Here is a 27340-nt window from a genome sequence, read left to right as displayed (position 1 = left end):
TCCGGAATAAACCTACGCGCTTTGATGCCGCCTGTAAGGAGTACAAACTCTTTACAAGTGGTGTCGAAGTTGAATTGTAAACTCTGATACCCCAACCTGAAATAGCATTATGCTAACCACAACGCCATCGTGGTGCCCAAAAATATGGAATTATTGTCCAAAGTATTTAAAGGGGCCTTCAAGACACAATTTTCAGTACTAAAAAATCAGCATGCCAGTTGTTTTTGGATGCAGAACACTTGCCGTCCCAAGAGCATTCAATTATTATGAATGAGAATATATTTGCTTTTGTCATGACCCATTTACTGACTTAAATTGCTGATGCCCGAATAAACAATTTTTTTCCTTGAGTTGGTTGATATCATTACCAATTGATTTTCTGTGCTGAGAATTTCTCCTAATACTACCAGATTCTCAAGCTTTTGAACACTTGTACATTGAGCTGTACCTTTTATCCTTAAAGGGACATGAAACCCAGCTTGATATTCCAGGACTTGGATAAAGGCAGGAAGAGAGCCCAGTTACTATTGCTGTACATTCCTCATACTATTCCACATAAAAATGTAAGTATCATCGTGAATAATGTCTGTACATTGAATCCTGTTTAACTGTATTGCTCATGAAACAACTTACTTGATCTGGCAGATTCAAAGATACAAACTACATTTATTATCAAAGTATGTATGCAGTATACAACCCTGAGATGTGTCTTCCCCACAGACAACCATAAAACAAAGAAAAACTGCAGAATCATTCAAAGAAAAGCATACTCCCCGTGCAAAAAAAGCAAAACATGCAAATGGCAACCAAAAAAAACAGTGAAAATCACAGAATATAGAACACAAAGCAAAATAATCCAGACATATTCATTTCAGCTCAGTGGTCATTATCTGCAGGCTGTTCCAATTCAAAATCACCCAAAATAGCAACAAAAAAAGTGATCAGAAACACGTCACAACGTGGACAACAGAGACAATCCATTTGGTATCATGGTTCACTTAAATTAGTCACCTAATCGAAGCAACGACCATTAGTGAGTAAATATATAGCTAATTTTAAGTCATTAAATGAGCTGAGCTATACATTAATTGACTCATGAATATGTGCAATTTTCCCCTAGCCTCAGTGGAAAAAGTCTGTTTGCATTCACTCCATCTATACCCATCATAATTTTATATACCTCTACCAAATCTCCCCTCATTCTTCTACGCTCCAGGGAATAAAGTCCTAACCTATTCAACCTTTCTCTGTAACTCAGTTTCTCAAGTCCCGGCAACATCCTTGTAAACCTTCTCTGCACTCTTTCAACCTTATTAATATCCTTCCTGTAATTCGGTGACCAAAACTGCACACAATACTCCAAATTCGGTCTCACCAATGCCTTAAACAACCTCACCATACCATTCTAACTCTTATACACAGTACTTTGATTTATAAAGGCCAATGTATCAAAAGCTCTCTTTATGACCTGTGACAGCACTTTTAGGGAATTATGTATCTGTATTCCCAGATCCCTCTGTTCTACTGCACTCCTCAGTGTCCTACCATTTACCTTGTATGTTCTACCTTGGTTTGTCCTTCCAAAGTGCAATACCTCACACTCGTCTGCATTAAACTCCATCTGCCATTTTTCAGCCCATTTTTCCAGCTGGTCCAGATCCCTCTGCAAGCTTTGAAAACCTTCCTCGCTGTCCACTACACCTCCAATCTTTGTATCATCAGCAAATTTGCTGATCCAATTTACCACATTATCATCCAGATCATTGATATAGATGACAAGTAACAATGGACCCAGCACTGATCCCTGTGGCTCACCACTAGTCACAGACCTCCATTCAGAGAAGCAATCCTCCACTACCATTCTCTTACTTCTCCCATTGAGCCAATGTCTAATCCAATTTACTACCTCACTGTGTATACCTAGCGACTGAATCTTCCTAACTAACCTCCCATGTGGGACCTTGTCAAAGGCCTTACTGAAGTCCATGTAGACAACATCCACTGCCTTCCTTTCATCCACTTTCCTTGTAACCTCCTCGAAAAACTCTAATAGATTTATTAAACATGACCTACCATGCACAAAGCCATGTTGACTGTCCCTTATAAGTCTCTGTCTATCTAAATACTTGTCGATCCTATCTCTTAGTACTCCTTCCAAAAATTTACCTACTACCAACGTCACACTTATTGGCCTATAATTTCCCGGATTTCTTTTAGAGCAACATGAGCTATTCTCCAATCCTCCAGCACCTCACCCGTAGATACCGACATTTTAACTATATCTGCCAGGGCCCCTGCAATTTCAACACTAGTCTCCTTCAAGGTCTGTGGGAATACCCTGTCAGGTCCTGGGGATTTATCTACTCTGATTTGCCTCAAGATAGCAAGCACCTCCTCTTCTTCAATCTGTATAGGTTCCATGACCTCACTACTAGTCTGCCTTATTTCCATTGACTCCATGCCAGTTTCCTTAGTAAATACAGATGCAAAAAAACCCATTCAAGATCTCCCCCATTTCTTTTGCTTCCATATATAGCCGACCACTCTGATCTTCAAAAGGACCAATTTTATCCCTTACTATCCTTTTGCTCTTAATATACCTGTAGAAGCTCTTTGGATTATCCTTCACCTTGACTGCCAAAGCTACCTCATGTCTTCTTTTAGCCCTCCTGATTTCTTTCTTAAGTATTTTTTTGCACTTTTTATATTCCTTAAGTACCTTATTTGCTCCCTGTTTCCTATACATGTCATACATCTCTCTTCTTTATCAGAGTTCCAATATCCCTAGAGAACCAAAGTTCCTTATTCTTATCCACTTTGCCTTTAATCCTGACAGGAACATACAAACTCTGCACTCTCAAAATTTCTCCTTTGAAGGCCTCCCACTTACCAACGACATCCTTGCCAGAGAACAACCTGTCCCAATCCACACTTTTTAGATCCTTTCTCATTTCTTCAAATTTGGCTTTTTTCCAGTTTAGAACCTCAACCCAAGGACCAGATCTATTTTTATCCATGATCAAGTTGAAACTAATGGTATTATGATCACTGGAACCAAGTGTGTTCCCCTATACACACTTTCGTCACCTGTCCTAACTTGTTTCCTAATAGAACTAATATTGCATCCTCTCTAGTCGGTACCTCTATATATTGATTTAGAAAACTGCCGTTGATCTTCCCGTTGTTTTCCGAAATCCTGTTGTAGTCACCGACTACGACCATAACACGTACGACCATTCTTCAGTGGTGGAATTATCACCCAGGCAAGGATGGACACACAAATAATTGCCCACTGGTCGCACCTTTTCACACTGTGAGCCACTGATTGATTTCCCCGAATCGATCCTCCAAAGCCCCACTTTCCTGTGGGTGCAACAAAGCTCATTCAGTGTCCGAAACTGCATGTCTCATGGTGTGTTCCAGCGGACCTGGCTTTTATCTCCACATGTTGGACACCAGCTTTCCATCAACCTGCTCCGCCGTCCTCTTTCTGCAAAAACTTTAACAAGCAGGCAAGTGTCCTTGCAGAAAGGTAAACAACTTTCAGAGAAACCATAACATCAATCTTTCGAGCAGTTTCTGTCTGTCTGTCTCTCTCTCATTGCACTGGACACCTCCCTCTCTTTCTTTGTAACAGCTCAAACAGTGTCCAAAAGCTAGTCTCATTCTCCCAACATTTTAAAGTGATTGTCCACAGAAAATATGAACCCTAGGGGTACATAACATATCTCTCTGCAGATTTGCTCCTCCAGTTCTCACTGACTATTGGGTGGTCTATAATATAACCCCATTAATGTGGTCATACCTTTACTGTTTCTCAGCTCCGCCATTATGGCCTCAGTAGACAAGCACTCTAATTTGTCCTGCCCTCAGCTTGTCAGCCTTCCCCACAATAGTCCTCGCATTGAAATAGACACACCTCAGAAAATTATTACCACCACATACAACACTTATATTTTTGACTTTGCATGAACCTTTAACATCATTTATTTTCACCCCTGCTCTACTATCTACTCTGGCACTCTGGTTCCCATCTCCCTGCAAATCTAGTTTAAACCCTCCCCCCCAATAGCACTAACAAACCTCCCTGCAAGAATATTGGTCCCCCTATAGTTCAGGTGTAACCCGTCTCTCTTGTACAGGTCCTGCCTGCCCCAGAAGAGGGTCCCAATGATTCTGAAGTCTGAAACCCTGCCCCCTACACCAGTTCCTCAGTCACGTGTTCATCCTCCATTGCATCCTATTCTTACCCTCACTGGCACGTGGCACAGGTAGCAATCCTGAGATTACCACCCTCAAGGTCCTTTTTAACTTCCTACCAAGCTCTCTATACTCACTCTTCAGGACCTCCTCACTCTTTCTTCCTGCTTCATTGGTACCGATGTATATCATGACATCTGGCTGCTCACCCTCCCATTTCAGAATGCTGTGCATGCGATCAGAGACATCCCTGATCTTGGCACCCAGGAGGCAACAAACCATTTGGGAGTCTCTGTAGCAACCACAGAACCTCCTGTATGTACCTCTAACTATCGAGTCCCCTATTCTTCCCCCCTCCCTTCTGCACTGCAGAACCAGACTCAGTGCCAGAGATCCGGCTGCTGCAGCTTGTCCCAGGTAAGTCATCCCCCCTACAGTATCCAAGTCAGTATACGTTGTCTAATGCCCTTCCCTTGGACAACATTGGTGGCGTGGAGAGGGGAGACGCAGCTTGGGCAACTGCCGGTCTTCCATTAAAAAAAACCTTGCCCAGGCTTGCGCCCTGGAAACTTTCCAAGGTGCAAATCCATTGTCTATCGAGACTAACGGAGGCCTACTACTACTACTTGTTGTTGAGGGGATGGCCACAGGGGATCCCTGCTCTGCCTGCCCTTTCCCCTTCCCTCACCTTACGGTAATCCATTTACCTGTGTGCTGCTCCTTTGGCATAACTACCTCCCTGAAACTACTATCTATAAACTCCTCATTGTCCTGAATGATCCGGAGATTGTCCAGCTCCTGCTCCAGTTCCCTAACGTGGTTTGTTAGGAGTTGCAGCTGGATACACTTCTTGAAGGTGTCATCAGGGACACCAGAGATCTCCCTGACTTCCCACATCCTGGAAGAGGAACATTCCAACATCATGCCTGGCATTCTCTCTACTCTAAACAAACAAAACAAAACTTACCAGAACCTACCCTCGCCTTTGCCTGTTCACGCTGAAGCCTGTTGAACCAAAGCCATTCCACTCTGACTCAGTCCACTCCGACAATGGCTACTATATATGGCGGTCTTTTTTTAAACCTTTTGGTGCACTATGTCACGCGCCTGCGCAGTCTAGCCTCTTTTCCCCGATCAGTAAAAGAAAATGGCTTCTCTCCTAGATGCCTTTGGTCCTTCACTCTCAACCTCTTGCTTCGATTATGTTTTATTTTATTTATTATTAGTATTTTTTTTCTCTCTCTGCTAGATTATGTATTGCATTGAACTGCTGCTGCTAAGTTAAGAAACTTCACGTCACATGCGCGGTGATAATAAATCTGATTCCGATTCTGATTCTGAAATGAGTTAATAAATTGAGAAATTGTCCTATAGGTAGTGAGTACAGAGTATTAATTATAGAAAATAAGGAATTGGCCACTGAATTTAAAAGGCCTTTAACTGTAGAGTAGCGTTTCCAAACCTGGGGTCCACAGACCCCTTGCTTAATGGTGTTGGTTCATGCCATAAGAAAAGTTGGGAACTCTTAATTAGAGGATACAAAGAACATCCAAAGGTATCTGAAAAATGGAAATTGGGAGTCACGGAGCTTTACAGCAATATAACAGGCCCTTTAGCGTGACTTATCTATTAGTTAGTCCCATTTGCTTCCATTTGGCCCAATCCCTCCAAACCTTTGCTATATATGTCATTTAATTGTTGTCATTATACCCACCTCAATCACTTCCTCTGGCATCTCATTCTATACATAACACTCTGCAAAATATCACCTCACAGGTTCCAATTCAATCTCTCCACTGTCACCTTAAATCTATGTACTTGAATTATTGACTTTCCCAGCCTTGCATCATCACCTTTTATCTCTGTCCCTTGTGATTTTATACACCTCTATAGGAGAGAGGAACTTGGGAAAATTACAAGGAGCTCTGAGCAACTTATAGAAGCTGCAGACTGGCAGGTTCTTGGGTCCTGATGGGCTTCATCCTAAAAAGTAGCTTTAATTTTACAAAAATCACTTCCTCTGGCCTCCTTCTGTTTCTAACTCATATATTTTTAATAATGTCAAAAATGGTCAAAATTGTAGAGATGATTAAAAGTTATTTAAAATATAGAACTCTTTAAACTTTCATTATAATTTATCCCTATTTGCCAAAAAACTGAACTCGGTGAACAAATTTAAAGCAATACATAATCTGTCCATAACTTATTCGTGCTGATTTTATTTTAAATAGAGGGTGCTGCTTTTTCGGAATATGGTAACAAAGGAGAAGGAATCACTGGGATTGGTGGAGACAAGTTCTGCTTCCCCTCATGTCATCCACGTTACGATCCGCAGATCTCGAATGCTCGAGGTAACCAGGTTTTGGTTGAGATCAGTGCTTTAATGCATAGGAAGTTTAATTGTTCTATTCTCAGGCCTGGTATTCCCCCCCAGTTTGTAAATGTAATGGAGATGAAGACGCATTCCTCAAATTCTCTCAGAAATTCCTGAATTTTTCTACTCTGCATATATCCCAATTTCATGTAGATTTGTTCATTTATTATAAACTGGCTCTGGCATAAGTTGCACAGGTTTAATTTTTCTTTTCATGGGTTTTTGTTTACGATAATGTCAATCCAAGGCCTTTGCTAGTCTCCAGCATTAGTCTTTATGAAGTTCAGTTCTTGATGTTGCAGTGTTTGCAGATGTTTCATCACCAGTCGAGGTGACATCCTCAGTTGTTGGTGTTTCTCTTTGAGAGTATTTGCGTTTATATATCTTTCCCCCCTCCCCCAGTTGTTTGTTTGCCTTGGTCCTGATTGGCTATCCTTTCAGTTGACCTTTGAATTCTATTGGCTCGCATTTCTTTGGCCCACATTAGGGAATCATAATGTCTTAGAGGCAAGTGCCCCAGGGGGGTGGGGGGAGAGGGGGTGTTATTTAAACATGAACATAGAGAGAAACACCAAAGGTGTTGATCAAAAATGTCAAAGGTGCTGATGAATCAGCAAAGAGGAGGGAGATAGAAAATTTGGCTGAGTGGTGTAATAACAACCTCTCACTCACTGTCAATAACAGCAGGAAACTAATTGCAGACTTCAGGAGAGGGAAAGCAGAGGTCCATGAGCCAGTACTCATTGCAGGATCAGAGGTAGAGAGGGTCAGTAACTATAAATTTCTGCGTGTCAGTATCTCAGAGGACCTGTCCTGGACCCATCATATAAATATGATTGCAAGGAATGCATGACAACACCTCTACTTCCTCAGGAGTCTGCGAAGATTCGGCATGTCACCAAAAACCTTGGCAAACTTCTACAGATACGTGGTGGAAAGTGTGCTGACTGGCTGCATTACACCATGAGAACACCAATGCCTTTGAGCAGAAAATCCTTACAGAAGGTAATGGATTTGGCCTAGTACATCACAGTAAAACTCTCCCAAACATTGAGCACATCTACATAAAATGTTGCCATAGAAAAGCAACATACATCATCAAAGATCTTCACCACCCAGGCCATGCTTTTTCCTCACTGCTGCCATCAGGTAGAAGGTACAACAGCTTCAGGACTCGTGCCACCAGGTTCAAGAATAGTTCTTATCCCTCAACCATTAGGCTCTTGAACAAAAGGGGATAACATTCATTCTGTTTCAGGACTATAAGGACTCTTTGTTATTTCATGTTCTCATCATTTATTAGCATTTGCACAGTTTGTTGTTCATTAACCCTGTTTACAGTTACTGTTTTATGGATTGGCTAAGTATGCTTGCAGAAAAAGAATCTTCAGTGTTGTATGTGGTGACATGTATGTACTCTGATAATAAATTTTACTTTTAACTTTGTTCTAACAACTGCACACTGAGGATGTCACTTCAAATGATAATGACATGTCTGCAAGCTGATTGCCAAGCTTGGCAAACACTGCAACATCAAACACCTCAACCCAAGCTACCAATATTCACCACCACCCTAAAGTTCAGTTCTGGCAATCTCCCAGTGAATAAATATAACTGCAAAAAGCCACAACTGAAGCAGTAATGGGGGATGGATGGCTCCCGGATAATGGCTGACACCCTGTCCAAAATCTGGGAGCCCAAGAGCAAAGACTCGGTTAGTCTAGCACACTTCAGATTTCGGTGCCAGAATGGCAGATTTTCCAGACTGTTGGTTGTTGTCCCTATTAATAACCTCAACACTCTTTGAATGCACTTTTGTGGATGTTACATAGCATTGTAAAGAAATTTCCTGTGAGCCCAGTGAGCTGAAGGTAACATGGACAGCAACACTACCTGGTGAGTAAGATACCAAACCATTAGGATTTCTTATAACACTGGACAACAAATATCTTGCTTCTTGAATACTTTTGGGTATATCTAATGGATTTTGGACTGCTGACCATGCACCATTTTTAAAAAATTGCCTTTATCTGTTGTTTTAATTCATAATTCATGTCAGAAATACTGATGCCAAGGTTAAGGAAGGCACTTTTGTTGGTCTACAAATCGAACAGGTCATCAGTGGCTGGCAATTCAAAGAACTTCTAGTAGGACTGGAGAAAATCGCATGGAAGGCATTCAAGGATGATGTTGAACATTTTCTTGGCAACTATAGAGCACCAAGCTATGTGCAGCTGGGTGACAACATACTTCAAGCATAAAAAACCATGAAGTGCAACATGTCACTAAGATTCATTTTCTGCATTCACATTTAGGCTTCTTCCCTGCAAATCTTGGTGCTGTCACTGACAAGCATGGTGAAGGGTTTCACCAGGACATTGTGGTCATGGAGAAACAGCATCAGGGCATCTGGAATCTATCAATGCTGCCTGATTATTGTCGGACACTTAAGCAAGAAGCTTCAGGCACTGAAGTTTTTTTTATCATGTATTGTACTGTTACAGTGTTCACGACATATGCTGGTGATATTAAACCTGATGCTGATTCTGAAGGACTACAAATACAAATTGATGAAATAAAGTAACTTTTCATTGTCTCTCTAGTAATGAGCTGACAGGTGTGATGTGCTTTTTGTATCTCTAGGATGGATATGAACAGTTGCGGCGATTACCTGTGAACACAATGAAAGGAGTCATTAGAGTGAAATTTGTGAATGATCTTGGAGTAGATGAGGCTGGGATTGATCAGGATGGTGTTTTCAAGGAATTTTTAGAAGAAATCATCAAAAAGGTCTTTGACCCTGCTCTGAATCTCTTCAAGGTAACCAGTGTTTGAATCAAAAGTGGAGCAAATATGATTCACAGATATATGTCTCTTTTTTTCACTGACTGACTGAATTGGATTTACTAGTACATTGCCTTATGCAGCTTATTATCTTTCTCTCCCTCTCGCTTTCTAAACTGAATATTATTATCTTATTCCCAGAGATGCAATGTCCTCTAATAATGTTAAATTCTTCCTAGCTCTGTTCTTAGTTTGGACCAATGATTTTGTTTTTTGCAGACAACAAGCGGAGATGAACGACTGTACCCATCCCCCACCTCATACATCCATGAAAATCATCTGCAGCTTTTTGAATTTGTTGGAAAGATGCTGGGAAAAGCTGTCTATGAGGTAAAAATATAACTTCCAAACTTTGTGTTAAATACACACAAAATGCTAGGGGAACTCAGTAGGTTAGGCAGAATCTATGGAAACGAATAAACAGTTGACATTTCAGGCCGAGACCCTCTTCAAAACTTATATAACAGCTTGGTTTATCATTAATTATATTGAAAGATGGTGAAAATCTTAAGACTGACATAAACTAAATGAACAGCCTTGATGGACTTATTTCTTGGCTCTGAAACATCCCATAAATTTACATCCTCCCATTTGATTTTAAATTTCTTTCGTCTACTGCAGTTACTACTAAATCTATCACAGTAATCTCTGGAATACAAATAGTTTTGTATATTTAATGACTCTAATTCACTCACTTCAACAGTCACATTGACTGAGTGTTGGCACAAAAATACATCCTGTTTTATTTTATTTAGAGATACAGCACAGAAGACGGGCCATGCCGCCCACTTACTTAACCATTGCCTAATCACAGAACAATTTTACAATGGCCAATTGCTCTACTAACCAGTACGCCTTTGGACTGTTTACTTAACCCTTGCCTAATCACAGAACAATTTTACAATGGCCAATTGCTCTACTAACCAGTATGTCTTTGGACTGTCACTGCATTCCCTGCTTTCTGCAGCCCCCTAACCCACTCCTCTCTACCAAACATTGGGTCAGTTCCACATGCAAAAGACTTGGGTAAGAATAAATTACACATGGATAGACAGGGTTAAGAGGGATATGGTCCAAACATGGGCAAATGAAACTAATTTGCTGGGCGCCATGGATGAGTTAGGCTGAATGGCCTGTTTCCATTTTGTGTGAATCTATGGTGTTTTCCAAATCAATACCCACAAGAAAACTAAGGGTCAAAGTTGCAAGGTTTGTGATATTTAATTGGGGAGTAGATCAAGAGAGCTTCTAAAACTCATAACTTTGTGAATATAGAATGACAGCAAAACTTTTAAATACCAAAGTGAACATCAGTAGATTAAGCTTTGCTTTATTTGCCTCATGTACACTGAAACATACAGTGAAATGCGTTGTTTGCATCAACAACTAACACAGTCTGAGGATGCGCTGGGGGCACATGCTTCTGGCACCACAACTTACTAACCCTACTCTGTACATTTTTGGAATGTGATGTGAAATCGGAGCACCAGGATTTGAGGTCACGGGGAAAACATACAAACTCCTTTCAGGCAAAAGTAAGTGTTGTAAGCGTTACGCTAACCACTACACTACTGTGACACTCTCAATAGCTTTTGTAGACTGCCTTAGTGAGTTATTTTTCATAGGCAATCGTTTGGGATTGGAAGACATTCTTCCAACCAGATTCCTAGAGTGATAGGGCAATGAAAGCTTCAGACTCTCACTGATGTGGCAGTAGGTTCCTGACAGACGGATAGTCTGTGAGATGATGTTCCTCTGCCACTTATGCCTGATTTCCATGTACTCCTGATGACTACAATGCTATCCCTCTCCATTTTAAACTGTCATGAGCAGATTCCCAGGGGTCAGTGGTTAGTTACATTTTTCTCAAGGAGGATTTGAGATCGTCTTTCAATCTTTCGCTGGTAATTTTTTCACATACCAGAGCATAGTAGGCCATGTCTCTGTCTGTTTGTACACATGCAAATGCTGTGGACAGTTCAACAGAACAAACTGAGTGTAGCTGGGGCTTCAGTACTGGGGATGTTGGACACCGACATTGCTTTGCGTCTGCCTCCAGTAAATGTGGAGGGTTTTGCAAAGGCAGACAGCACTGGTGGTTTATTTCCAGTGCCACCGAAGTGTTCCTTACAGCAGCACTTCAAATCTCAAGCATTCAGTAAGGCAGGGATCGCTGCTGCCAGAGGACGAAGAGTTTTGTGTCAGGTTTGAGGGCTTGATCTTCAAACACCCTTTTCCCTCGTCAGCCAACTGCTGTGCTGGTGCACTGAAAGTGATGATGAATTTCCTCTTTGAGGCTTGCCTTTAGGAGGTAGCTTCTGAGAGATGTGAAAGTTCCAATGTTTTCCAGGGTCTTGCTCCCCCCATATTTCATCATGCTGTGATTTGGGAAGCAAATCTTCAGCCACTGGGAAAACACAATGAGAAGCCTGGCATTGAATTTCTAAGTAGTAGACAATGGTCATACCCCTCTGTAGTTACCACATTGAAATTTGTCTCTTTTCTTGAAGATAGTGCAATTGTGACTATCTGAGATTCTTGGCTCATCCTCCTCTTTCCAAATGTGGGCAATAAGATTGTGGATTTTTCACTGCAATTCCATACTGTGGAGTTTTAGGACCACTGTCAGAACACAGTCTGACCTTGTTTCTTTGGTTGACATTTATGACTTGTAGTAATCAGGGCAGGCAGCGAGGCTGGACAGGATAGACCACCATAATGTCCATATCAAGGGCAGTCAGGACTGAGGAGGCTATCAAAGTATTCCTTCCAGTGTCTGTAACTGCAAATCTATCCTTGATAAGTTCACCTCAGTTCTTGGATCCTACTGGGGGGTAACGTTAGTATTCCAAAGGGCAGGAGAATAGGATGTTGAGCAATACAAGAAGTGCAGTTGTTGACTGAAACCTAAAATGAAAGGATGTAACTGCAGGATATTTTAAAGGGGGGAAAAAAAGGAACCAACAGTGCAGGAAGAATATGAGGAGAGGCAGTGAAGCCAGATCAGCTCTTCTTCTGTTAGTGCTAGGAGCTCAGTTTCAGGGGATTGAAGATGGGAGATATGAGCCTTTAAGCATAACGTAGTGTAGCATAATGGTTAGTACAATGCTAGCGTCACCAATCGGGGTTCAATTCCCGTCGCTGTCTGTAAGAAGTTAGTATGTTCTCCTCTGACCATGTGAGTTTCCTCCATATCCTCCAGTTTCCCCCCATTTTTCCCAAGATTTATGGGTCAGGGTTAGTGAGTTGTGAGCATGCAGTGTTGGTGCCAGAAGCATGGCAACTCTTGTTCAGCAAAATCCTTGCTAATTTGATTTCACACAAACCATGCATTTAATTCGATATTTTGATGTACATGTGACAAATAAAGTTAATCTTAAAGCTGAAGGCAAGAGTGAATTGCAGTAGTTAAAAAACGAGTGAAAATTGTGAGTACAACAAAAAGCATTCTCTGTTTCCTTTCTACAGGGAATAGTAGTGGATGTTCCCTTTGCTTCCTTCTTCCTCAGTCAGGTTCTCGGACATCATCACAGTGCATTGTACAGTTCCATTGATGAACTTCCATCCCTGGACTCTGAGTTCTACAAAAATCTCACCTCCATAAAGGTAATAATGAGAAATAATTGTAATACTGGAATGTTGTTACTCAAAAGTAAAGCAAAAAGAACATTTTTAAATTGCCTCCTTTGACTTTGCATGCTTTGTAATTGGACTCAGTCAAATGGTAATTTCTTTGTCCAGCACTGCTCAAAGGTACCATTTAAAAATTACTCATCGTGTACTGAATAGCACTGTCTTGTGCTTGTATAGGACCTTTTAATGTGTTAAATGTACCAATTTTCCTCACTGAACTATCAAATCCATCACAGAGCCCTTTAGAACAGAGTTCCCAACCTGGGGTACACGGACCCCTTGGTTAATTATATTGGTCTATAGCATAAGAAAAAGTTGGTAAAACCAGCCCTAGAGGAAAAGTTCAAAGTAAATTTATTATCAAAATATATATATGTCACCTTGAGATTCATTTTCTTGCAGGTATTCACATGGAACAAAGAAATACATAAAATCAATGAAAAGCTGCACGCAAAGACTGACAAACCACCTATGTGCAAAAGAAGACAGGCTGCAAATAAATAAATAAATAAAATAAATACGTACATAATACTGATACCATGAGATGTAGAGTGCTGGAAAGTTAGTCCATTGGTTGTGGAATCAATCAGTCAGAGTAGTGGCAATTAAAGTTACCCACAGCAGTTAAGAAGCCTGATGGTTGTAGTTAATGACTGTTCCTGAACCTGATGGTGTGGGATCTAAGGCGTCTGTACCTCCTGCCTGATGGCAGTAGTGAGAAGGACAGAGAGCAGAGGTAGGCTTTGAAGAGCCAGTTCCAGAATGTATGGCATTAGCAGTTGAAAGCATTACTGTGTTAATGACACTACATTTCCCTATTGCACATACAATTTACTGCAACATAATAATTTGACTTGAAATATAAGGAGAGTCAGCTCAACTTGATCTAATAATACAACTGTAATCTTTTTTTTTGGTGGTGGGGTGGAGATACTGTAAGTCTCTACCGAAGGAGGTGTAAGGTACTCCTTCCCTCTGCTAGCCAGCAGGTTACCCTTGGGCAAGGTGTAGCAACTGCTTAGCCCTCCTCCTTCCCAAATCAGGGTCACGTGAGCCATGGGAGCAGCTGGTGTATATTACAGGTCTTGGTTATGCATCCACTGACACCAGACAATCTCTGAAGTGAATTGATAATGGCTGGGGTCACCCATCTTGATAAGATGCTGCCAGAAGAAATCAAGAACTTCTGTAGAAAAGTTTGCCAAGAACACACCCATGTCATATGAATCATTTTGTGGATTGTAACACCTTAGCAAATCAGTGTATTTGGTATTGAGGGAAATCAAAACATCATCAAACCCAAGCTAAAATTAACTAAATTGCTTGTGCCATTGATGCTATAATACTCCTTCCTCCTGTGTTTTTTTTCCACTCATTTTTGCTCAGTAGTTACAAGCCTGATGCAGAAGACTGTATATTTTACTACACAGCATCCATTGGAATAACTTAAGGTTGTTGGGGCATTTCACTTCATTAAAATGCTATTGGTTATAATTTAACCAACAGCTGATCTCTTCTTCAACACATACATTGCCAGTTAAGATTGCCCAATGATTTATTGTATAGTCAACTACACAAAATTAAAAATGATGTTATTACATATGCTTTAGGAGCATCTTGTGTGGGATATAAACTTTAAAAGAATGGATTATTTAATTCTAGTGATTGTATTTCATTGTTGCTTTACAGCGTTACGATGGTGACATTGCTGACCTTGGTTTGACATTATCCTATGATGAGGACGTTATGGGTCAGGTAATATCTGCAAGTTATGATGGACAACTAACTGTAAACTGAGCACAGACTTTTAACTCCTGGAATATTTGATGTATGTGTTCTTATGGATCTGCCACAAGATAACTGGATCCCTTTTTCAAGAGTCAAACTCCCATGTAGTCAACAGCAGTCATGGGTCTTGAGGACGTGTGTTATGGTCTAAGTAATATGGTGTAAATGCTAGGGTAGTTTAAATCAGATTCCCTTGAAAAATCTCGTCCCTGGATTTAATACCTGGTTTTATCAGGTTTGTTTTAACCTGTGATATTGGGTTATCCATAATACTTGATTGTGGCATCTGCTCACACAGATTTGGAACACGTTGTTTAAACTAAATCATTTACGTTGAGAGAATTTTTCTATTGGAATGCTTTTTTTCCATGGGCGTGTAAATGTGGCTCAGTTTGTGTTACTATTGCTCCTCAGTCAATAGGTTGTGGTTTCAAGAGCAATTCCTGAGACTTGAGCCCAAAGTTCTTAAGTGACGCTCTAGTACTATGCTGTTGGACGGCTCTGTTTAGTGTATGTATGTCAGAGTCTGTGAGCTCTCATATTTGTTGGTACTACAGAGCTGTAATCTTAGTCCTGCAATGTTAGCAAATTCAAATGAATATTTCCTTAACTATCTTTTGACTTTGGTTTAATAAAATTAATGGGTATGGAATGTTAACAACTTGCTTTTCAACTCAACAGCTTGTTTGCCATGAGTTGGTACCAGGAGGGAAAACGATTGGGGTAAACAATGAAAATAAGTGAGTCTTCATTCAGCTGTTTCTATATTAATAGTGTAGTGTTTTAAATTAAAATGTCACTTCCATTTACAAATAACTTTTCATGCTATCAATTTTATATTTTCCATTCTCGCAGGATTAAGAAACACACCATTCTCCACAGTATATGTACATCTTTGGTGTTTTAGATCAGGGCTTCTCAACCTTCTTTATGTCATGACCAATACCATTAAGCAAGGGGTCTGTGGGCCCTGAGGTCAGGAATCCTTGGACTAGATGGTGCTGAGGATGCAGTTGAAAGTACTATTATGTGTTCTGACATTGAGTTGGATTGTTCATCCATGCTATCTTTCATCTTTTAAAAGCAATTTTTCCTCTAAGAACTATATTGTTTATCAGCAAAAGGAAGTGGTATTGAGGTAATTTATGTATTGCAGAATTGCCCATCTGTCATCTCAGTAGTATTATGAAATGACAGAGGGACAATTCTTCTTGCTGTGATACCCATTTCCAGAAGAGAATCTCAATCCAGTCACTTAGAACATTTAGCTAAATGTGAAGGAGTAGCACAACGGTTTTACAGTACCAGCGACTCGGGTTCAATTCCTGCTGCTACCAGCAAGGGGTTTGTACATTCTCCCCATGATCACATGGGTTTCTGCTGGTTGCTCCAGTTTCCTCCCAGTCTAAGTACGTATTGGTTGGTAGTCATTGTAATTTGTCCCAAGGTTGAGCCAGGGGAGTGTGGCACATTGTGGTTTGAAGGGCTGGAAGGGTCTCCTCTGCCCTGTATCTCAATCACTGAGTGTTTAGATTTTTATTTATTTATTTATCTGGAGAATGGTTTAAAATTGTATTGATTTTAGCCTCAGGACTAATCTGGACACTCTACTCTGGTTAATAAGTGCCTCTTGTCTCAAAGTTTTCTCTAACGAAAGGTAACTAGACTATGTTTAGGAAGTGAGAAATCTGACCAACTCATGCTGTTCTTCAGCAAGTGGGATCAAGTTGGGAGATTATGTCCTCTTGTCAATATTCATCATAAATTTATCTGATGCAAAATGGTTAAATCATAGTTGAAAATAAGCCTGATTTGATTTTGGATAGTGTGAGAGTCTAGGATCTGATTCTCATACCAAATCAACATCATCCAGGATCCAATGGCAGAATAAAAAATATAGCCGATATATAAAGCACTTGAAATGTTAAACACAAAATACAGTGCATTTTTCTTAATTGCTGACATCCATGGTTTTTCAAATATTTTATTTTTCATTTCTATCAGTTATAATTTTTCTGTTTGCCTCTGCTGCCAATCCTACTTAATTTCTCCTAACCTAGTTTGCAGTACAGAAAATGCATGGTTGTTGTTTATTACTCAGAATGGATGATAATTCTTACCGTTCATCAACAGAATCAGTTACATACACCTCATGGCTCACTTTCGAATGCACACTCAAATTAAAGATCAGACAGTTGCTTTCATCCGAGGATTCCGGTCCATCATTAATCCAGAGTGGCTCCGTATGTTTTCAACTCCAGAAGTTCAGCGTTTAATTGCTGGAGACAATGCAGAGATCGACTTGGAGGACCTCAAGTAAGTCACTGAGGATATTCTGCAAACAGCTGAGTCTTTTTTTAATGTCATTGCAAGAAAGGGATGTTAGTGTTGATGGAACTAAATGGACCAAAGTATCGTTCTTCAATGCTTTGACTTCCATTGCTGTTATGGGAATGTGGGCTTGAGCTCTGATTGACCTCAATTCTGTCAACACTAAGCACCAAGTAGAGGCTACACATAACTCCAGGGCCAGAATCGTGTAAATGAATGCACTGGATTATGACACAGAAATAGCAGCAACGTGTGTATTACTCCAGGGACCAGATGAAGGGTCTCAGCCTAAAACATCGACTGTCCATTTCCCTCTGTAGATGTTACTCAACCCACTGGGTTTCTACAGCAGTTCCTTTTGGCTCCAGATTCCAGCAACTCAGATCTCTAGTGTCTAAGTAGTACTTTCTACATCTCTCAGATAGCTTTTGTTTTGGAGTCTGTCTAATTCCCCATTTGCTTTTTGCTGCCTAGGCATCTGTCTAGTGTAATGAATTTTTTATTTAAGTAGTGGACCTACAGGTCTAATCATGCCAGTGCACATGTGTATCTAATGGATACTTAAAGCAATTTATTGTCAGGGAGTTCTTATGATTAAAACTCTGGGAGAAACACTAATGTAGCTGAAGTTTATCATTTTGTGACACATGATAGTGGATTGTCCCTATGCCATGAACAGTGATCACTTTTCTATTGTACAGAAAGCACACAGTGTATTATGGTGGTTTCCATGGCAGTCATCGTGTCATTGCCTGGCTCTGGGACATCTTAGCTCATGACTTCACAGCAGAAGAACGAGCCACGTTTCTCAAGGTTAGTATATGTTTGCTAGTTTTAAAGACCACCTGTTCTTTGGACAGGTTTAGTTTCAGGTCATCTTGATGCTAACACAGTGATTTCCATCCAGTGAAGACACACTTGTACGGAAAGTAATGGGATAATGTTTAAAGTAAATAGGTGAAAGGTTACACTCTAACATTGAGACAATTGGCTAAGAAAATAATGTACCATGGGTTTGATATTCCATTTATTGAAAAGCCCATTTATACATCTTCCCGCTCAATGCATTTACAACTAATATCTGACTCATTTTATTTTGGACTTAGTACTGCTTGACTGTTTGGTGGAAGGCTGCTCCTTCCCTCCACTAACCGTCAGGGCACCCTTGGGCAAGTTGTGGCATTCTCCAACCCGCCACCCCCAAAATCAGGGTCATATGAAGTTACTTAAAAAACTAAGGTACCAAAAATTGAGATCTGAAGCACACAGGTGATAAGCTATGGCCAAATTTCTGTCATAGATTATCAGGGAAGGTAATTCAGAGCACGGCACCAGAAGGTACGAATGACTTCCATCGGTAGAATGATGTTTAAAATGGGGAATGCTCAGGTCATGATTTCAGGAACACTGAGGCTGCAGTAATGGTCTGAAGGAGGTTACAAAAGTTCAGAGGAAGTAGATTATGGAGGGAGTTGACAGTGCAGATTAGGATTTTTAAAAACCAGTATACTGATTTTTTTGATATCCACTGTAGATTCTGGGTATCAGGTGATCAAGAAAATGTTAAGGTCATGGCAAAGTCACAGGAATAGCCATTTTAATGTCACAGATCAATGTTATTTGTGATTTTTGTACACGTATGGGTTAGGAAGTTTACAGATTGCTGGAGCTACATACATCAATTTTTATTTATTTTGAGGTATAGTACAGAATAGACCCTTTAAACCACACCGCCTAGCAATCCCCAATCATGGGACAATTTACAATGACTAATTAATCTACCAACTGGTACATCTTTGGAAGGAAACTGCAGCACCTGGAGGAAACCCACAGGGGGAACATACAAACTCCTCACAGGCAGTGTGGGGTATTGAACCTTCGTTGCCTGTACTGTGTATATGTACACATTATACACACTCATACAATGACGGGTGCCTCAGGCTGCAAGGGGTGGCAGTGGAAGCAGATATGTTGTTGCACTGAACTGGCTTTTTGGGCAAGCACACTTCTAGATCATGTGCAGAGACAGTATAACCAGGTGGCATTGTGTTTATTGCAGACATCATGGGGTAAAGGCCCTGTTCTATATGACACTGGTAATTGATTTTGGACCAGGTTGTAAACAGTTCTTTTTTTAAAAAGCTTTTGTTACTAGGGTGAGGAAAAGTTTGTTTCAAGGGATGAGAGCTTTTGGCAGTAAATAATAATTAGATGAAACTCCTATGTAGCTATATAATTAAACAATTTGGAGATTTGAGGGAGGATACAATAGGAAGTCAGCCATCAAATTATGCCTAAACTAACATCAAATCCAGTGTTGCAGAACAGCAGTGTCACTTCCCTATGATAATGTCTGCTATTGTCCACACCCTTGCCTCAAAAATAGAAGTGAGAATTTTGAGATGGACGGAAGTCAGATGGAAGAAGTCTATCTGGAATTAAGCAGATACTTGGGGAAACTGGCTACCATGATTAGAAAATTAGAGATTAAATTCTGCTGCTGCCTTCCCAGTAAGTGCTCTGACAGATCTTTTCTTTTCAAGGATTACAACAAATTAACTTTAGTTTCCTTTTCTAGTTTGTCACAAGCTGCTCTCGGCCACCACTCCTGGGCTTTGCTTACCTTAAACCTCCCTTCTCCATTCGTTGTGTTGAAGTTTCAGATGATCAGGCAAGTTGAAGTTCCATTCTCACAATGTTTATTAATAATGCTGGCAGGTTCTAGTGTCTAATTCCCCAAGTAGCTTTAGGCCTTTCAATGCCTTAGATGAATGATCGTCCATCAAGAGTTCAGACAGTAAATATCAACAGGATTACTCAACTACACAAGTTTAGATAGTTAGTAATGGGAGCCAAGCAAGATGATACTCCTGCCTGTTTAAATTCTCTCCTGTCACTCTAACCTTGATCAGTCAATTCAGCGAAAGCAAGGAATAAATTTGGAACATACACAGTAGCAAGAGTTTATATTAAGGGGAATGCATTTACAGATTGGTACGGTTCTTGAAAGCATCCTTTCTATGAACTATGCTCGAGATTATAAGACATATGCAAACATTTCAGGACACGGGAGATACACTGGGGAGCGTGCTGCGGGGTTTCTTCACCATCCGCAAAAAGGAACCAGGTGGTCGGCTGCCAACTTCATCAACCTGCTTCAACCTCCTGAAACTTCCCAACTACAGCAAGAAGAGCATCTTGAGAGAGAAACTCCGCTATGCAATCAGTATGAACACTGGATTTGAACTCTCCTAACTCTGTAAAAAGGACACAGGTGCTTATACACCATTCTTTGCAATGGATCTTTGATTTTTAAAATCATGAAGTGGTTCAGGGCAACACTGAATACCAAGCTCTCTTCACTGTTCAACTTACTTCCTTGGAAGGGCCATAGATTTTAATCTACTGCCAAAAGGATTCAGGGTGTCTATGAGCCAACTTTATATATACACTAGTAATTAATATTAATATTTAAAACAGTATGTATCCAAGATTGGAAAGTTTCTGTATATTGTGTATATTGCCAAATATGGTTAAAACTTCCAGATATTCCTTGAAGGCTAGAAGAGAGCATTTCGAAGCTCAGAGAAAATAGTGCAGAATCAGTCATGAAGGTCCAGCAAAATTATTTCTATCTTGTTCTTTTCATTAGCATTTGAAACAATCACTGAATTCAGTCTGAATTAGCAAACATGTAGAATCAATGCACAAAAATGAAAAATCACTGTTTTAAATTCTGTTCCTACATTCCTTAAAGCTTTGCCTAATCTAAAAGAAATGTCACTGATAAAAGATGCAGCAAGTTCTAACACTGATTCCTATTTTGGCATTAGATTTTGGCAAAGTATGAACAGCAGATTATAAACTTTTATTTTTTTTATTTTACAAAGTGAAACCTAAATAATGTGGAACTTTCTGAATGTTCACAACCACTAAATCACAAATATTTCAGGAGGGATATTGGATGAGCTCTAGTCTTACCATTACTTTAACAAGGCAGCATCTTTTTAAAAAAATTTACCCTGTACTGTATAGTAATTAGTCTATTTAATGTAAAAAAAAATATTGGAATTTGATGCAGCTAATTTGACAACTGCATGGTCTAGCTTATTTCAGGAAATAAGATTTGTGTAATATTTACTATTTTGAATAGAAAGTTAGAAAAGTTTACTGTATGATATGCAAAAGAATTTATGACTAGCCTGTGAACATCAGGCATAGCATGTCTATTTTAAACTGGTTTCTCCATTAAAAGTTACCCATGTATTTTTAATTCAGAATCTGTTTGAGGTTTTGGGTATCATACAAGTTCTGACAGACCATAAATGCGGAGCAGCTAATCAGAATAAAATCACTGATTGGTAACATGCAGATGAAGCTAGTAAGCAGACAATTATATAAAATCAGGCAATACAAGACAGTATCCAAATTTAGTTTCTTCTTAGCCTTTACTCAGCTACAGACTAAGTACAAGTAACATGCCTTTAACATAGGGATGAGCATACTCGTCTGCCTCAAGCATCTGCCATGCAGATAGGGCTAATGGATCCAGTTCTCCACACTAAGCAAAGTGGAGCTACTCTAACCCATATGATCCAAGGACTTGCCTGTTCTGATTGAGATAGAGATACATATAGACACATCCATCTAACATCTCCATATATATATATATATATACACATACACACACATACAGAGGTCATGTATATGAATGTGTGTGTATATACACACACATACAGAGGTCATGAACGTGTGTGTATACACACAGAGGTCATGTATATGAACATGTGTGTGTGTGTATATATATACACACACACACATATATATATGTGACAAATACCTTCTATTTTTCTAGATAGTGTTGAAGACATCCTTAATTGTGTGTGTGGCAAGGATATCACTGCTGTCTGCTAAACAAAGCTTTTACAAACAGCACCGTGAATCTTTCACAAAAAGATTCCCTCCACCACCCCCCCACACAGCAGTTGAAAGCTGTGCTTTTGCACTGAAGATAATTTAATCATTGATGTTCTGCTTCGGGGGGTTAATTTTAAATATAAAAGGACACAGGGTTGTTGAACAAATAGTTGTGGGCAGTATTTGAGATATAGCATGGAATAGGCCCTTTGAGCTGCGATGCCCAGCAATCCCCCAATTTAATCCTAACCTAATCATGGGACAATTTACAATGAACAATTAACCTACTAACCAGTAGGTCTTTTGACTGTAGGAGGAAACCCATGCAGTTACAGGGAGAGCATACAAACTCCTCACAGGCAGTGGCAAGAATTGAACCCGGGTCTCCTGTACTGTAAAATGTGTTAACCACTATGCTACTGTGCTGACACATAATGGTAATTATTTGTGGCTGGTCAAGTTGAGTCCAAATCAATGGTGAACCCCAAGATTAACAATTACTCACACTCCAATCGTTTAGGTTTCAATAACTTAAGTAGCATTCGCTACCAGATATTTGCATAGGAAATTTAAGATGGTTAATGTTAAGAGACTCTACAGAAGTTTAAGGGCAATCACTGGAAAATAGTTTCAGTACAGCCAGGTGAAAACATTTTTCTAATAATAGTAGTTTAAAATAGTTACGTTGGTTCTAAAGAATTCACTTTTCCAACAAATTTAATAGCATTTTTATTTAGAACCCTTGATTTTAATTCATTCACTTTCAATACATCACAAATCAGAAAATGAAAGCCTTGCAGGGAGACTCTCACAATGAACTGACTAAAAGAGTTGCTTAGCCAGCAAACACTGATTGCAATTTAATGGGCTGAAACAAATAACCAAAATTGGAGCTTTCATTTAAATGTTAACTAGGCTCTCTGCTCACACCATCCACATTCAGTTGATGCATCCAATGTTTATCCATTTCTAATCAGGTTGTGCAAAGTTATTTCATTGTAATGCATCCATATTTTAAAATTAATTGTTAATATAGCATCTCAAGTTATGAAATTAAGTTCTTCAGTCCTGCATTACTACCTAATCCTTATTTGCCAAAGAAATCTGGAATAGGTCACCGTATCCTCTCCATTGTTACATGTTCAGAACAAGGAAAGAAAGGTCAATGGATAAAAGGCTCCAAAATTGAGCCTACGTTATCAAAAGGAAGATCTGTAAACATTGTTAATAGAAAGCCGTTTCTCCTAACAGTTACGGATTAGAAATTACCACAACTCAGTATTCAAGAGTCACATCTCATTTTAAAATAACTCCCACTTTGGAACAGTACTGAAGTACTGAATACAGTGTCTCAGGTCACAAAACTGATTAGGGAAATTGAAAATTGTCACATTGCAATAAAAGTACTCTGAATGTGGAGACTGGAGTCAGAGTACCAAAGTGTCAATACTCAAAGGCCATTGGCAAATGATGAAAGCTAACAATATCAGTAAGTTCTAATGTAATATGAAAAATCATTCACTTTTGAGCACAAAAGATATTCTTCTCCCCCTCCTTCCCACACCTCTAGTCTGAGATCAACTTACTGTTCTGACCCCATACTGATAGTAAGCAGCTACTTTTAATCAGTTTTAAATTGCAAACCTTTCAGAAGAGAAAAAGGGGAAACAACTGTTTAGATACAAACTTATACAATGCACCCAGTGAAAACAAGTTTAACCCAGTATGGATTCATTTTATGCATAATGATCGATTTGGCCTAGCTTTCTATTAAAAAGTATCTTTCCATCCAAAATCCCAGGATTAGTGCTTTTATTTAAAGGCACATCACTTTTGCCATCAGCTGCACTAAATAACAAGTGACTGAAACCCATTCTTCCACAAACATGGATATACAAAATATCAGAGTCCAAATAACACCAATCTCCAGGCATCCAAAATACAAAGCAAGACACTATTTTTAAAAACTCCAAATACTTTTGCCACTTATGCAAAACAATATGTATTTATAGTTTAATAAAAATAGTTATGTTCCAATCAGCAGATGAAGGTCTCCCCACCTTCTCTTATGTAGAAGAGTCAGTAACTCTGCTAATCTTCATTTCTCCTCCTGTAAATATGTTCCTTCTTGCCTTCTTTCATGGCAGCGTATCGTGCCAATGTGAACAGGTAGTCACTTAGTCTGTGGAGAAACGGGTCAATCCTGAGGATGGTGTCACCACTGCAGTAACATTAAATATTCTAATTTAACATAAAACAGCCTTCATTGCAGAAGTGGACTGAATTGTATAATGTAGGAAAATGCACCTGCCACACATTTCATACACCATGTGGTGTATGTGTACATGTAAAGAGAAGAATTGATGCCATTGTTTCAAAACCCTGCATTAGGTCAGATAAGATAGCTGGGATGATAAGAGGAGGGACCGAGATAGGGGCTGGCAGGTGATAGGTGGTCTGCGGAGGAAATATGGTTCAATCCCCCTACGTTTTTACCTATCACTTACCAGTTTCTCACTCCTCCCCTTTTCGTTATACTAGATATCTTCAATTTTCAGTCAGTCGCAATAAAAGGTGTAAAACCAGAGTGTAAACAATTCTTTTTCCAATTCACACATACACAGCTTGTCTGATAACTTCTCCAGTAGTTTCTTTCTTTGATACAGTCGGCCCTCCTTATCCGCAGATTCCGCATGTGCGGATTCAACCAACCGCGGATCGGGAAAATGTGGAAGTTCTCTCTCCAGCACTCATTGTTTGAGCATGTACAGACTATTTTTTCTTGTCATTATTCCCTAAACAATACAGTATAACTACTATTTACATAGCATTTACATTTTATTAGGTATTAAGTAATCTAGAAATGACTTAAAAGTACAGGCAGTCCCCGGGTTATGAATGAGTTCCATTCCTGAGTCCGTCTTTAAGTCGAATTTGAAGTTGAAACAAGTACATCTGGTATTGTTTAGTGTCAGTTAGTCAAATGTTTTTCTTAGTATATAGTACATATTTTACCTTTGTATGCATATAAAACACTTAAGAAACATACATATTTCAATAATTAAACCACTGCGTTGCTTAGTAATAATTGTAGCTTTCATCGGGGCAGGGCCTTTCACATGCCCCATTAAAATTGTTCCGAATGTTGACCAACTGTAGCCTAACGCTTTTCCAATGACCGATGGTGTTTCACCTCTTTCCGATCGCTTTATTACTTCCACCTTATTTTCAATCATGATTGTGATTATTTTCGTGAACAGAAACACCATGGATTCAGAGCTACGCCGGGTCCTAATGTCCAACACACTGAACATGTTAAATAAAGTCCGGGGTTCCGCTGGGTCCTAAAGACCACTGCACTGAGCCAGGTTAAACAAGGGACTTAGCATCCGCATTTTTTGGTATCCGCGGGGGGTCTCGAAACCAATCCCCCGCGGATAAGGAGGGCTGACTGTATCTACATTCCAACAACTGCAGTCTCATGTCTCCAGTCAAATTATAAACTCTTTCACTGCTTGAAGAGCTGTTAAGTCCAAGGTCTCTACCAAAGATGGTGTAAGGTGCTCTTTCTGTCCATTAGCCCCACCACCCCTATCAAGGTCACATGAAACCATGGCATTAAGTTATGATGGCTGTATGAGCAGCTGGTGCATATCACAAGTCCTGGTTATGCAACCACTGATGCCAGGCAGACAACCTCTGAAGAGTATTGATAACGGCTGGGGTAAAGACACTGTCCAGAAGGCAATGGCAAATCACTTCTGTAGAAAAATTTGCCAAGAGCAATCATGGTCATTGACAAGATCATGATCACCTATGTCATAGAACACATGATGATGATGCAAGATGCTTAAAAGAAAGGAACAGGATGCATTCAAGCCCAATTTCTAGTTGATAAAGCTACAGTAGAACTCCAAATGGATCATACTACTGAAGAGAAATCTATAAAAATTATCCAGGCAATTTGTATAATTTGGAGACCTGGGATGCAGGTATGTAGTTCCTCAAATGTGATAACAATTAGGTAGTGAAGGCATTTCCACACTTGCCTTTAGTCAGAATACTGAGTACAGGAGTTAGTATGTTATTATAGGATATTAACAAGGCCACATTTGGAGTATTGTATGCAGTTCTGCTATGGGATGGATGTCATTAAATTAGAAAGTGCTAAGATGATTTATCGGGATATCCTGGGAGTGGATGGTTTAACTTTGAGAGATTGGGACTTCCCATGAAACACTGTTTATAAACTCACAAGGGACCATAAATAAGATGGATAGCCACATGGAGACAAGAGATTTTGTAGATGTTATAATTTTGAACAACATAGGATGAACTATGGAGGAACTCAGCAGCTCACACATCTGAGGACAGAAATTAATAGCTGACATTTTGGGCCATCGGCACTAAAGAGCAGAAGTCACCCTCATGAAAGATCTCAGCCTGAACTATTGATAGCTTATTTTCCCCTATATGTTGTCTGATCTGCTGAGTTCCTCCAGTGTTTTGTGTGAGTAGCCGGTCTCCTGCAGAGTAGGAGTCTAAAACTCGAGAACAATGTTTTAAACATTCAAAAGAGACAATGTTTTTCCATACAAGCAACGGCACCTATATGGTATAAGCTACCAGAGGAAGTGGTATGGTACTGTGAACATGTAATGAAGAGCATCATACACAAAATGCTGGAGGAACTCAGCAGGTCAGGCAGCATCAATGGAAACAGTCAACATTTTGGCCCGAGACCCTTCTTCACGACTGAAGGAAGGGGAAAGATGCCAAAATAAAAAGGTAGGGAGAGGAGGCGGCAGCTAGCTAGAAGGAATCTGAAAGGAAAGAAGAGTGGACCATGGGATAAAGGGAAGTGGGTGGGGACCCAAGGGGAAGTGATAGGCAGGTGAGAAGAGGTAAAAGATCAGAATAGGGGATGCGGGGGGAGGAATCGATATTTATATCAGCAGGTTGGAGGCTACCCAGGCAGAATACAGGTGTCGCTCCTCAACATTGAGTGTAGCCTCATCTTGGCACCACAGGGAGACATGGGCCGACGTGCCAGAACTGGAATCAGAATTAAAATGTTTGGCTACCAGGAGGCTTTGCTTGTGTCAGATGGAGCAGACAGGTTAGATGAAGTGGTTTTCCCAATTTACAACGGGTTTCTCCAATGTAGAGGAGGCAGCATTGGGAGCACTGGACACAACAGACGACCCCACCAGGTTTGCTGGTGAACTGTTGCCTCACCTGGAAAGATTGTTT

General features: G+C 39.9%; 2 protein-coding genes across 9 annotated transcripts in view; one reads left to right on the top strand and one right to left on the bottom strand.

The window, feature by feature from the left end:
• The window catches only part of ube3b (ubiquitin protein ligase E3B), a 67539-nt gene extending 46096 nt beyond the window's left edge, over positions 1-21443 (top strand). For all 6 annotated transcript variants that reach the window (XM_073065864.1, XM_073065867.1, XM_073065862.1 and 3 more), the window contains 11 exons: positions 464-563; positions 6432-6551; positions 9218-9394; positions 9638-9748; positions 12887-13024; positions 14741-14806; positions 15521-15579; positions 16973-17155; positions 17872-17983; positions 19749-19841; positions 20234-21443. In XM_073065864.1, the coding sequence (XP_072921965.1) occupies positions 464-563; positions 6432-6551; positions 9218-9394; positions 9638-9748; positions 12887-13024; positions 14741-14806; positions 15521-15579; positions 16973-17155; positions 17872-17983; positions 19749-19841; positions 20234-20425 (1351 nt within the window). In that variant the 3' untranslated portion in view covers positions 20426-21443. The remainder of the gene's footprint in view (positions 1-463; positions 564-6431; positions 6552-9217; positions 9395-9637; positions 9749-12886; positions 13025-14740; positions 14807-15520; positions 15580-16972; positions 17156-17871; positions 17984-19748; positions 19842-20233) is intronic.
• mmab (metabolism of cobalamin associated B) overlaps positions 1-27340 on the bottom strand; it is a 57983-nt gene that overhangs the window by 2135 nt on the left and 28508 nt on the right. The window contains exons 9-10 of one of the 3 annotated variants that reach the window (XM_073065875.1): positions 24148-24269; positions 11808-11825 (exon numbers count right to left, since the gene is read on the bottom strand). In XM_073065875.1, the coding sequence (XP_072921976.1) occupies positions 24179-24269 (91 nt within the window). In that variant the 3' untranslated portion in view covers positions 11808-11825; positions 24148-24178. Of the gene's footprint in view, positions 1-11807; positions 11826-22799; positions 24270-27340 lie in introns of those variants that run through there. The other 2 variants (XM_073065874.1, XM_073065873.1) reach the window with 2 other exon arrangements.

This window comes from Hemitrygon akajei, chromosome 14, assembly GCF_048418815.1.
Source record: "Hemitrygon akajei chromosome 14, sHemAka1.3, whole genome shotgun sequence".
In the NCBI taxonomy this organism is placed as follows: Eukaryota; Metazoa; Chordata; class Chondrichthyes; order Myliobatiformes; family Dasyatidae; genus Hemitrygon; species Hemitrygon akajei.
Note: the sequence above shows the minus strand (reverse complement) of the source record. Positions and strands in the feature narration are given on the sequence as shown.